Consider the following 13,171-nt stretch of genomic DNA (forward strand, 5'->3'; position numbering starts at 1 on the left):
ACATGTTTTAAAAAGTCCTTTCATTCTCACAGGACTGCTCTACTTTTGGCCCGTGCCACTGGCCAATATGAAGTGGTAGAACTCCTGGTGACCAACAATTGCCAGCTTAACCTCCTCGACAGTGAATGCAGGACACCTCTGATCAAGGTATATAGAAGCCAACTCTGAGCATGAGATGGATTTGGTTTAAGTACATAGAATAAAATGAATTTGTCTCATTGTAATACCACTATGTAACTAGTTGGTAAATCCTGTGGAGTGTTTATTTTTATTTTCCAGTATTTACAATCATTTTCTTGGTCTAATATTGACAGGCTATACAACTTAAGCAGGTGTTTTGTGCAACTATTCTGCTGGAAAAAGGCGCCAATCCAAATATTACAGATTACTATGGCAGGACTGCTCTACACTACGCTGTGTACAATGAAGATACAGACATGATAGAAAGACTACTTTCACATGGTACAGATATTGAAAGAAGCAGCAAGGTATAGATCAACCAATGTTATTTTCAGACTACCTGAAATGAATTTATTTTAGCATATAAGGGTCATTTTTTCATATTTGGAATCTCAAATATTCCTTGAATGAAAATATTTTTAAATGCCTTAACTGTCTAAGATTTTACTTTAAATATTGGAACTTTTAAAGAAGCATTACAGGGTACAGCTTTCTTTCATGCACTTATGGTAAATAATTATAACAAAAAAATGAATGGCAATAAATTTGTAATTCATGGTAACTGAATTTGGGAAAGGTAATAGTTAAGTTTTTTTCCACTAAATTACTCTTTTTTTCTGATTAGTGTAAAGTGACACAGGAAAGTAAAATTTACCCTTGTAAATATGCTTTATTTTAAATTTCAAAGAAAATTAAAGCATTTCACAATAAATGTAAATCTTGCTGCTGTTGACAAGTAAGGTATGTGAAGGTGATTTCATTTGAAAGTGCACTTTGAGGGGCCAAGGTGGGCAGATCACGAGGTCAGGAGTTCGAGACCAGCCTGACCAACATGGTGAAACCCCATCTCTACTAAAAATACAAAAATTAGCTGGGCGTGGTGCTGCATGCCTGTAATCCCAGCTACTCAGGAGGCTGAGGCAGGAGAATCACTTGAACCCAGGAGGCAGAGGTTGTAATGAGCCAAGATCACGCTACTGCACTCCAGCCTGGGTGACAGAGCAAGACTCCGTCTCAAAAAAAAAAAAAAAAAAAAAGTGATTCCCCTGTGGAAAGGCAGCTTAAGAGGGAAAAATGAAAAGGAGAGCAATCAGAAATACACAAGCTAATTTGGAAATTAGGTGATGAGGGAAAATACTGAGAAGAGGTTTTTTGTGTGTTGTTTTCAATTTATATGTTTAGACAAGTTTCTTACTTTGGGAAAGAGTTTGTAAGTTGTAAAATTGCCTATGGATCAATTTTGGTAGGACTCTGAGGAAACCAGATTGGCAGTGAATAGTGGGGATGAAGTGGGACACAGTTCAGCAAAGAGAAGAACACATAAATAATGGACATTATTCAATTCTGGCAGAAACAGCCACCTAGATAAGCATCTAAACTGTACTCTCAAGTTCAGAATGTCTTTATGGGCCAATGGGAGATAAGGAGCTTATATATAGTAAAATCAAGTTGGATTTTGAGTTTACTATTCTCTTCTCTATCCCTACCCAGGAAAAGTAAATGGAGTTTTCAGTGAATGGCTCTATCTTTTGCTTTTTACTCTTTTTGGCCAAATCCCAAATGATAAAGGGGATTTGCTATGTGGATGAGAGATGAGACTGAAGTGATTATCAACTGCGCTAGTTCGAAGCTAGAATTGTGCATGACAGTAACCTGAGGAAATTAAAAGCAAATCTATAAGTCTAGAATATCCCCTGAAGATTTTAATATAGCAAATCTAATATAGCCAGGGCATGTATGTTTTAAAATATTTCCTTGAAACTGGGCATGGAGGTACAACTAGCTAGAGCAACAGAATAAGAACCTGTCTCTAACAACAAAAACAACAAGTTTCTTGAGATACTGATACACTACTGGTTAAGAACCACTGTATAGATAAGTATAATATAAATTCCCCTATCTCAAAAACTTAAGAAATCTCCAGAAGAGTTGGAGTTTGATAAGTGCTGCTTCCTTTAAATCTCTCCTTCCTAATAATATTAGCCTAACTTTTATCTGTCTCTACCTCTGTGGTTGGGAAGTTAAAAGGACTATTATTTGCAGTATCTATCAGCTTAAGACTAACATCTTTTCTAACATCTTGCTATTGAGAAGTCTTTTAATAAGTAGAGACTGACTCAGGATTTTGAGTCTCTTTGTAATCATTCTGGTGATTAGGTCAATACATCATTATTAAAAGCAAGGTTCTCTCAATTATAATAGTAATAAATTCTAAACCTTTTTTTAAAGCTGAAGCTCTATTATGGACTGTCTCAGTATGTCAAGTACATAGAACAATGCATAATCAGGATAGCAGTTTTAAACACTGAAAACCATGAAGTTAGTAAGAATACGGAGAGGTATCCTTTTAATGATTTAGTTTCAGCAGTCCTATAAACTAATTATCCATTTGGTGAACAGTCTGGGTTTTTTTGTTTTTGTGGTAGAAGGAGTCTCGCTCTGTCTCACCCAGGCTGGAGTGCAGTGGCATGATCTCAGCTCACTGCAACCTCTGCTTCCCCAGGTTCGAGCAATTCTCTGCCTCAGCCTCCCAAGTAGCTGGGATTTTAGGCATCCACCACCATGCCTGGCTAATTTTTGTATTTTTAGTAGAGATGGGGTTTCACTGTGTTGCCCAGGCTGGTCTTGAACTCCTGACCTCGTGATCCACCCGCCTTGGCCTCTCAAAGTGCTGGGATTATAGGCGTGAGCCATCGCACCTGGCTAATCTGGGAAAAGTAAACATAAATTATAGATGAATGAATGTTGTAAAAGTGCTTGAAGTGGGTACTATGACTCTTAATAATAATTTTTATTGCATTTTTGAGCCTGTTTTAGAAAAAAAAATCTGAAACAAAAGAAGTATTTTGCATGAAAATACTTGCTTTATGCACAACCGCTTAGAGATATATCCATAGCAAATATAAAAATACAAGGTCTATAGTCTAAATGTGGCCCATAGATGTGTTTGGTTTGCCTCTATAAATTGTGTCAGCATGTAAGGTTTGGGAGACTGTACACAGATCTGGATTCCAGGCTTCTTTTAAAGGATCTAGTCTGGTGTCCCTTGAGCCCATCTCACTGTTAAGGATGCTGTCCAGAGGTTGCGCCTTTCTATGAGGCATGTGGTCTTCATTTTGCTATTATACCTACTTAGGTACTTCACTTCCTCAGGTCATCTCCCTTGCCTCTGTAAGGATGATTTTACAAGCCCTGTTTTATATTATATTTTAGTAAATATTTCAAGGTTTTCAAGATATTTTATATTTATTCAAATATGTAGTCTATATTGTATATAAATCCTTTAGTGATGGGGTTGAACTTTTGAATTTAGACAGTGTTTTATAAACTATTTTTCTTTATATATACTATAAAGAATCATCTTCCTATTAGAATGCAGGTAAGCTTTTTCAGGTTTATCAGTTGGTATAGTTGCATAGGTTATGCATATTGCCAACAATATTATATCTTTCTCTTCAGCATTGTCTCCTAAAAATGCAGGTAATTTAGTGGCTTTTATTATGCTATAAATAATTCATATAGGTAATTATTAGAGCTTTAATTGATAAGCCATTGTATTTTTATTTCTGATTTATAGTTTATCTAAAATAAAAAAATTTTAAGTAACAATATGAAAACTAGAATACAAATAAATTTTAAAACGAGTTATGTATCGGGGTCCTATGATTATAATTACATAATTATTTGCACCAGGGTCCTAGGATTGTAGTTGAGAATAACATTTCATATAGAGCTTTCTCACAGCTAAGATAAAAATGCTACTAGAGAAAACCCATGGACTATTTAATAATAAGGAGTGAAAGTTTATTTGAAGCCTATCTCTTTTAATTCAGAGCCCAGCTCTCTGAATTAAAAAGAAATAGGCTTCAAATGAACTGTCAATCATGTCAGAATCTCAGATGACAATGTCAGGTGCTCCCCAGGAGATTCTGACACCGTTGATAGAAACAAGCAAATGTGTATCACCCAGAGGAAACCTCCACCTTTACTGGTAAGCTCTCACAACTGTATCCCTGAAACTCTAATTCCTCAAATGTTAATGTTCTACATGAAAAGTATTGACAAATATGGATTAGGTGAAGTTCAAAAGATTTCTCAAATACTAGTTACATACTGCACAGTTTTGTAACATTTTTCAAACTTGGGTGATCATGGAGTCTTTCTTTTGGAGTCTTTCTTCAACTTCTGGTAAAGTAAATATTCTTTGGAATGTATTAATAGTTTAAGAAACACTGCTCATAGATAATAATTTAGATCATTAATAAAAATACCTGAAACGTTTATTACTGTGTCTTAGGGTTTGAGGACATAGAGAAAAAAATACAGCTCTTGCTCTGAAGAAGCTCTTGGTTCAGGTGGGAAACAATAAAATCCTTACAAAATACCATGCTAAATGCGGTGACAGAAGCAAAGATTCTTGGAACTGGTAGATGTTTGAAATGACTTTTGGAGATGACCAGAGTTCTTACAGTGAGGCAGAGTAGGGTTGTTTCCAGGGGAAGGAGCAGCACGTAGAAAAGCACTGAGGAGTAAAAAGAAAGAGACACCTCTTATGTTATTTCAATTGTATATATTTAAGCTCATAGGATCTTGTATAAGGTTTTCAATTCAGTTGATAAATATGTGATTTTGTGAATTATAAATTGTTGCTGTTGTTTTACAGGAAGAACCTCCACCACTTTTATTTGCTGTGAGTCAAGGAAAACTAGAGATGGTGGAATTTTTATTAAAGAAAAATGCAAATATAAATGCACTTGATTCTCTTAAAAGGTACAGACTTTAGTTCTTGTTGTGTTGTTTTAAAACCTGAGTGTCATTTTAGAGTGATAGCAGCCACTCAAGTCAGAAATATTACATTAATAAGAAGACTAACTTTTAATTATTGGGATATAGTGAGAAATATCAACACAGATTATAATTTAGGTAGAAAAACAATTATTTGGATGAGTAACATAAGAGTGTTGGTAGGATTTGTCTCTATATATAGACATTATACACATAGAAGGCTTCTATATATAGAAGTCTCTGTATATTGACAGATGTTTGTTATTTGTAATATGATGTGTTATTTATAATGTAATAATGTGATGTTTTTGATTGTATGATTTTATATTAGCTAAAGGAGTTTCATGTTTTTCATTTCTACTGTATTTTGATGTTGTTTTTAATTGATATGGGGAGAGGGAGAAAAGATAGCTTTAAATGAGTAAAACTTTAATGAAGACAAGCTTTAGGTTCACACAGGACTGGGTTTAATCCCAAGCTTTCCCACTTGCTAGATGTGTGACCTTGGGAATATTACTTATCACCAAGTATGTTTTCTTACGTGAAAAGGAGGATAATAATATATTCTTCAAGGGTGGTTTTGTATAAGTCATTATATATATATAAAATGTTAGAATGTCCAGCTAACACAGCAAGGTGCTGGTGTTTTGGAAACAATGGCTAAGCATGTAAGTATGTGCTCATATATATGTGTGTGTGTGTGTGTGTGTGTGTGTGTGCACACAACCACCCTTAAAGGATATATTATCCTCCATATATATATGTGACATTTAATTAAATGCCTAGCACATGATTATCAGTGTCATTAACTGAAGCTAAGGCTTTATTGTTTTAAGCCTACAGATAGCTCTTATCTGACCCCTTAGTTGATTTTGCATTATAATATATCAGACTAGGGAAGAAATGAATAATTCTTCACTTAAAATTACCTACTTTAGATAGGTGGCCAGAGCATAGTTTCTTGCCCATCAAAGGACTTTAAGTCAACAACTTTAACTGTGTCATACCACAGTGGGACAAGAGGCTTCCTTTTTGTTCATTGCTTTTAACCTTTGTCATAATTTACAAAGATAAACCCTTGAGCACCCAAGATGCTTGTTTATTAGTACATGTAATTGTGTTAATTCTACATGGACAAGCAAGATATTAAGTTGATAAAGTATATATATTTAGCTTTTAAAAACATTATTAAAGTTCTTAATTATCTCTCTGTTATTTTAGATCAGCCCTCACACTTGCTGTTCGTCTTGAAAAAAGAGATATAGTCATTCTTCTTCTGCAGCACAATATTGATGTGTTTTCTCAAGATGTATATGGGGAGACCGCAGAAAATTATGCTGCTGCTGCTAAAAATGAAATGTAAGTCTTTACATAAAAAGGCTAGTGAACACTAAATTGAAGTTTAAAATAATTGTAACAATTGCATCTTATGTATCAGGTGAGACTTCATAGTTTGGTTCAGGTAGTTTTCAAGTGGCAAATTTTTAAGTTTTCAAGAGTTATGGAACTTCATCAGCCAGAAATCAAGCAAAAGGCCAGATAAGTGGCAGTACGTACAGGATTCTTGATATTGAAACTTTTAAGACTTTTCTCATTAGGGATTCCAATGTTCTTTTTATTTCAAGTATAACCCCTATGCATAGGATAAAGTAGTTTCACATCTTTGATTTTTCTAATTAGTTATTTGGATCTTGAAATGTCCAGTTTATCAAAAAAATCTTGTGCTGTTTACTGGGGACCATCTACTATAGCCTGATCCTTGAATTTTTCAAGAACCTAAGGGGTTCCATAAGTTCAAGGAAGACAAATAGTTTTTATAAGTCAGAAAGGGAGGGGGAAAGGACATGTTAATCATTGTTTTGTTTTCATTGATTCTGTTGCTGCTTTCTTGCCATTGAAAGTGCTCCTACAGTCTGGTAATGATTAACCTTTGCCACCCAGGTTGCCCTGATGCCCTTTCTGTTTGAGATCACTCAATCTTCACATTGATCCATTAAAAAACTTCAAAGTTACAACTATTTTTTAGTTCACATGCATATACTTATATGTTCAGCCATTGTTTCCAAAACACCAGAACCTTGCTCTGTTAGCTGGAATTCTAACTTTATGAATACACATAGTGAGCAAATTGACACTTTCACCCACACTCAAAACCTGATGTAGAGCCCACATTTTAAGCTGGACTTCAAGACCTTTGTGGTGAGTTATTTTTTGAGTCCCTTGGTTTTTTTGTTGTTTTCTTTTTCTCTTTAAAGCAAATATTAGTTGGGATAGTTCTAAACTGTCAGAGATATTCAAATAATGTTGTAGAAAGAAATTACAGGTTTTTTTATTGCTACCAGATATGTACCCTGAGACTTTTAAAATAAACAGTGTGAGAGCTTTTCTCAGGTAGTGGAAGCTTCTATGCCATCCTTCCTTAGGGCAGTAGGCATCAACTTGTGGTTGGCCCCTCAAGTGGTCTGTTTTCTATAATAATGAAGATCTCTCAAGCTGCTTGCATCGCTATCTCAAGTTTTTAAAATATTTTTAAATTCTGCTTTATAGGAAGTCATTCATCAGAATTATCTGAGTCTCAAGTTGGTTAGTTAGATTTAACAGAACTAAGTTTCATCCATGGCTCATCAGCGTTTATATGTAAAAGGTTTTGTGCTTGCTTTGGCAGCACAAATACTAAAATTGGAACAATACAAAGAAAATTAGCATGGTGAAGCATTTCATATTTTGCAGTCACAGGAAGGTCATTTGGCTGCTGGCCAGCTAAGTAATAGTTTGAATCAAAACAAAATGGGTGGCACCTTATATTAGAATTGTGATTTTCGTTACAAAGGTGATCTATAAACTGAGAATGGAGCTAAGTAACACATGGGGTGTTGTGTAAATATTTTGTTAGTATGTATCTTGGAAATGAGAAAATGTCAACTTTCATCTATTTTATGGAACTTAAAATAAATGAAAGTAGGGCTTTGTCTTCCATGTCAGTTGGAGATAACATGGAGATTAACTGTCACTCTAGCAAACATCTGCTGGTTCAGTTAGAATCTGTAGAGAAGTGATAGTGGTAGCCCAAGCCAGATCTTTACATCTGTTAGTTTTCTCTCCTTGGAATTGATGAGCTCAGTAATAGTGGACAATCATGTTACCTATTTTAATGAAATAATGTATTCATAAATAAATTGATTTACAAATTATGAAATAATTGAGATGCCCTGAATTATAAGCCACAAATAATAGAACAATAAACAAAATTAGGACAACATTTTTCTTAAACTGAAGCATTTGAATATTAGAACCTATGAAAAAACACAAATTGGGTTTGATTTGGGATTTCAAAATAGTTCCAGCAATAAAATTTAAGAACAGATTCCACTACTTTACTATTTCTCTGTGAATGTTAAAAATGCTACTTCATTAAACATGTAAAACAACCTCATGAAAGAAGGCAGTGCAATCTAGAAGAAGACATTGCGCCTAAGAGAAGCAACCTGTTTAACAGGAAATACCTGTAGGCTATAGAGCCAGGACTTATCAGTAAGAGCCAGGAAGGTGACTTTCTATTATGTCAAGGTGATGTGAGTTAGTTTATGAGCTATACTGCCTTCACTTCATGAGTACTTCACCTGTCGTTATTATTTAATTCGAAAGGTACTAAGAAGTTTGTAGAGCTTACAGAAGAGAAGTGTATAGGATAATTAACATCCTGATACTGTTTAAAATACTCTAGTAATTTAGTATGTTTGGTAAATTTTTTTAATAATAGTATTAACATGTAAATTTCCTTTATTAATTTTATGCATAGCATTCTCAAACTAATTTCTGAATACAAAGAAGAAAAGAAATCTAAAGCGCTTTCTATAAATAGCAATCCAGGTAAGATTTCTAACAGTGAATTACTCTCGATGGTATTACCATAGATAAAAAAGAATAAGGATGTTTTGATTACAAAAAAGCACTGTTTAAATGAGCTGGGATGTGGAACTGTGGCGGGTGGAGAGGTGTGAATAAACCGTCTGTGTCACGTGAAGGAAAAAAAAAATCTCATGTAATGCAATTGTGTCAGGGTTTCCCAAGACTGCCTCTATGTTTGGTGATTCACTTAGAAGGATTCAGCAAACAGTCATACTCAGGGCTTTGATTTGTTACAGTGAAAGAATACAAAATAAAATTAGCTCAGGGCAAAGGGACATGTGGCATATCTGGGGGAAGCCAGGCACAAGCTTCCAGGAGCCCTCCTGTGGAGTTACCAGGATGTGCTTAATTCCTGTAGCCTTGAATTTTGACAGCATATGTGCAATGTTGTTTACCACTATGAGTCTCATAGAGACTTACACAGTATCCAAAGATTTTATGGAAGCTAGTTACATAGGCATCCTCTCTCACACGTGCAAAAGTTCCAGACTTCCAGAAGAAAAGCAGCTGTTCAGAGTCAACTACATTGTTTATGCAAACAGTTTAGGTACAGTGATCTACTTTTCTCAGTTAGAAAATGGTGAGAAACCTTTAAAATATAAATTTCCAAACACCAGTGAAGGGCCAGTTTTGCATGTAGGTCTTTCTAAAATGACAGTCTTATGACTGTCATGTGAATTATTTTCTTTACAGCAGTTATAGCCCCAACTTAATTTTAGGCCTTTATGTATTTTTATATACTATAATTCTGCAGCAAATATTCCTATTCTGTTTCAAATTGAGTGTATCTTGCTATAATATATGGCAGTAGAAGATTTAGTGACAATCTTCTTTTTTTAAGTTATACTTTAAGTTGTGGGGTTCATGTGTAGAATGTGCAGGTTTGTTTCATAGCGTAATGGTGGTTTGCTGCATCCATCATCCTGTCATCTGCATTAGGTATTTCTCCCAATGCTATCCCTCTCCAGCCCTCCACCCACTGACAGGCTCTGGTGTGTAATATTCCCCTCCCTATGTCCACATAACTCCCACTTATGAGTGAGAACATGCGGCATGTGGTTTTTTGTTCTCGTGTTAGTTTGCTGAGAATGATCGTTTTCAGCTTCATCCATGTCCCTGCAGAGAACAAGAACACATTCTTTTTGATGGCTGCATAAAATTCCATGGTGTATATGTGCCACATTTTCTTTATCCAGTCTATCATTGATGGGCATTTGGGTTGCTTCCAAGTCTTTGCTATGTGAACAGTGCTTAGATAATCATATGTGTGCATGTGTCTTTGCAATAGAACAATTTATAAATTTTGGGTATATACCCAGTAATGGGATTGCCAGGTCAAATAGTATTTCTGGTTCTAGATCCTTGAGGAATCACCACACTGTCTTCTACAATGGTTGAACTGATTGATACTCCCACCAACAGTGTAAAAGCATTCCTATTTCTACACATGCTCTCCAGCATCTGTTGTATCCTGATTTTTTAATGATTACCATTCTAACTGACGTGGGATGGTATCTCATTGTGGTTTTGTTTGCATTTCTCTAATGACCACTGATGATAAGCTTTTTTTCATATGTTTGTTGGCTGCATAAATGTCTTCCTTTGAGAATTGTCTGTTCGTTTCCTTCACCCATTCTTTTGATGAGGTTGTTTGTTTTTTTCTTGTAAATTTAAGTTCTCCATAGATTCTGGATATTAGCCCTTTGTCAGATGGGTAGATTGCAAAACTTTTTTCCCATTCTGTTGGTCGCCGGTTCACTCTATTGATAGTTTTGCTGTGCAGAAGCTCTTAAGTTTAATTAGTTCCCATTTGTCTATTTTGGCTTTTGTTGCTATTGCTTTTAGTGTTTTACTCATGAAGTCCTTGCCCATGCCTATGTCCCGAATGATATTGCCTAAGTTTTCTTCAAGAGTTTTTATGGTGTTAGGCCTCATGTTTAAATTTTTATATCCATTTGAAGTTAATTTGTGTATAAGGTGTGGGGAAGGGATCTAGTTTTGTCTTTCTGCACATGGCTAGCCAGTTTTCCCAATACCATTTATTAAATAGGGAATCCTTTCCCCATTGCTTTTCTCTGGTTTGTCAAAGGTCAGATAGTTGTGTGGTGTTCTTTCAGAGGCCTCTATTTATTCCATTGGTCTATATCTCTGTTTTGGTACCAGTACCATGCTGTTTTGAGTACAGTAGCCTTGTGATATAGTTTGAAGTCAGTAACATGATGACTCCAGCTTTGTTTTGTTGTTGTTGTTGTTGTTTTGCTTCGGATTCTCTTGGCTATGCAAGCTCTTTTTTGGTTCCATATGAAGTTTAAGGTGTTTTTTTTCAAATTCTGTGAAGAGGGTCACAGGTAGCTTGATGGAGATAGCATTGAATCTATAAATTCTTTTGGGCAGTATGGCCATTTTCACAATATTGATTCTTCCTAACCATGAGCATGGAATGATTTTTCATCTGTTTGTGTCCTCTCTTATTTCCTTGAGCAGTGGATTGTAGTTCTTCTTGAAGAGGTCCTTCACATCCATTGTTAGTTGTATTCCTAGGAAACATTATTTGTTGACGTGTATGTTTTTGCAAAACTGGACAAACAGATGGCAAGAGTGCTGAACTGCTGAACTCAGAAAATGTAGGTATATCAGGAGACTTGAGGAGTATAAAGAAAATGATTTTTAAAATTATGACTCAAGTATAAATGAACTCACTTCAGATGTATTTAGAATATTTGCATAAAAGGTGATTTGACTTTGACTGCTCCAGGAACTACTGGAAGCAGTAAAGAGTGCTAGAATTAGGATAAACCACAGTAACTGATTACTACTCTTATTTACTATTGGGCATCAGAGATACGTGTTTTGTTGATATTAGTTATTCAAATGAGATAAACATGAATATATATACATTAACTTTGTTTCTCCAGAAGCTAATTTTTGGATGAAATAGCAATTTAATAAAAATTTTTAAGAGAATAGTATACTTCAAGCTAGACTATTTTGGAAACAAAAATAATGTTGAATTCATTAATTGACTCCTAAAAGGTTTGTTTTCAATGAATATTAGAGTGAGTTTCAAATGTAAAAGCTTATTCATATCTATCCTTGTAGCAACTTTATTTTGTATAAGTATGTTAAATTTGATAATTTATTATACTTTTTGAAGAGGTTTATATATTGTATATTCTTGCCATGAGTGAAATGAAGAAAGTTTCTGAAGATTAAACTAGAGGATACAAGAAATGTAGACACATTGTTATACCACATGTAAGGTTTGTTCTTGGGTTCTTGCCAAGTTTAAAAAGAAGAAACTGAGGCCAACACAAGAAGATCCAATATGAAGGAATTTATTCAGGCTCGCGGGTGAGGTTCTGTGGTCCAACAGGAGGGGCCAGAGAAGTCGCACGGACTCCTCTCAGATGTGGGGTTTTATAGGGAGTGAAGGAGCTCGATTGGTTGTGGGACAGCAGGACTGCTATTGGTTAAGGTTACAAGCCTTTGTTTGCATACAGGACTTGGCTGCTATTGGTTAGAATTACTCGGCTGCTATTGCTAGAAAGACTCAGCTGCTATTGGCTAGAAAGACTCGGCTGCTATTGGCTAGAAAGACTTGACTGCTGTTGGCTAGAATCACAAGACTCTGCTTGCATACTGGGTTCTTTAACGGAAGGCCAGGCTGTGTGAGAAGGGGAGAAGGGAACATGCCTGAGCAGGTCCAAGCTTTCAGACAAAAGGGGGAGGCGTGTGCGTCTGAGCTCGTGGCGAGGCAACCGACCTTACACCACATGGGTATGAGGAATAAAGAATATTATATACTAGGATTCAACAAACCTATATCCAAGCTGATCATTCTGGGACACGTCCACTGAGGAGTTGTGAAGTGTACATTCAACTAAAGCGTCATACTCATTGCGCACCTGCTCAATTATCAGGCAAGTAGAAGAGCGCAATGAATATTTGTAGTATAATGGTACAAATCCTTCTGATGTCTTGCATGAAAGACATGACATGCAGGAGCATTTACCACCTGCTTTGACATTGATTCCCAGATGTATAAGTTGCTCCTCTGATTTTAGATCACATTTATTCCTAATCACTCAGCATATCCACATGCACAATGACACTATTTTATTGTGGTAATAGACATATAAAGAATAATATCACATTTGAAATTATAAGTGTATGTTTCATGACACCTGTATTTCTGTTCTGTTCGGTGTATTTCTGTCATGTTCCTGTTCCAAGACACAAAGTATGAAACATCAAAGCCTACGCTAATACAGGCAGGGGGATAAAGCTTGATGCTAAC

General features: G+C 35.5%; 1 protein-coding gene across 1 annotated transcript in view; it reads left to right on the forward strand.

Moving 5' to 3' along the window:
- LOC135272763 (ankyrin repeat domain-containing protein 36B-like) overlaps nt 1-13,171 on the forward strand; it is a 59,878-nt gene that overhangs the window by 473 nt on the left and 46,234 nt on the right. The window contains 5 exon segments of the mRNA XM_064371353.1: nt 33-147; nt 315-488; nt 4,844-4,950; nt 6,187-6,324; nt 8,765-8,835. Coding sequence (XP_064227423.1) covers nt 33-147; nt 315-488; nt 4,844-4,950; nt 6,187-6,324; nt 8,765-8,835 — 605 coding nt within the window.

The sequence above is a fragment of the Aotus nancymaae genome, unplaced genomic scaffold, assembly GCF_030222135.1.
Source record: "Aotus nancymaae isolate 86718 unplaced genomic scaffold, 86718_ANA_hifiasm-v0.15.2.pri h1tg000131l, whole genome shotgun sequence".
Lineage (NCBI taxonomy): Eukaryota > Metazoa > Chordata > Mammalia > Primates > Aotidae > Aotus > Aotus nancymaae.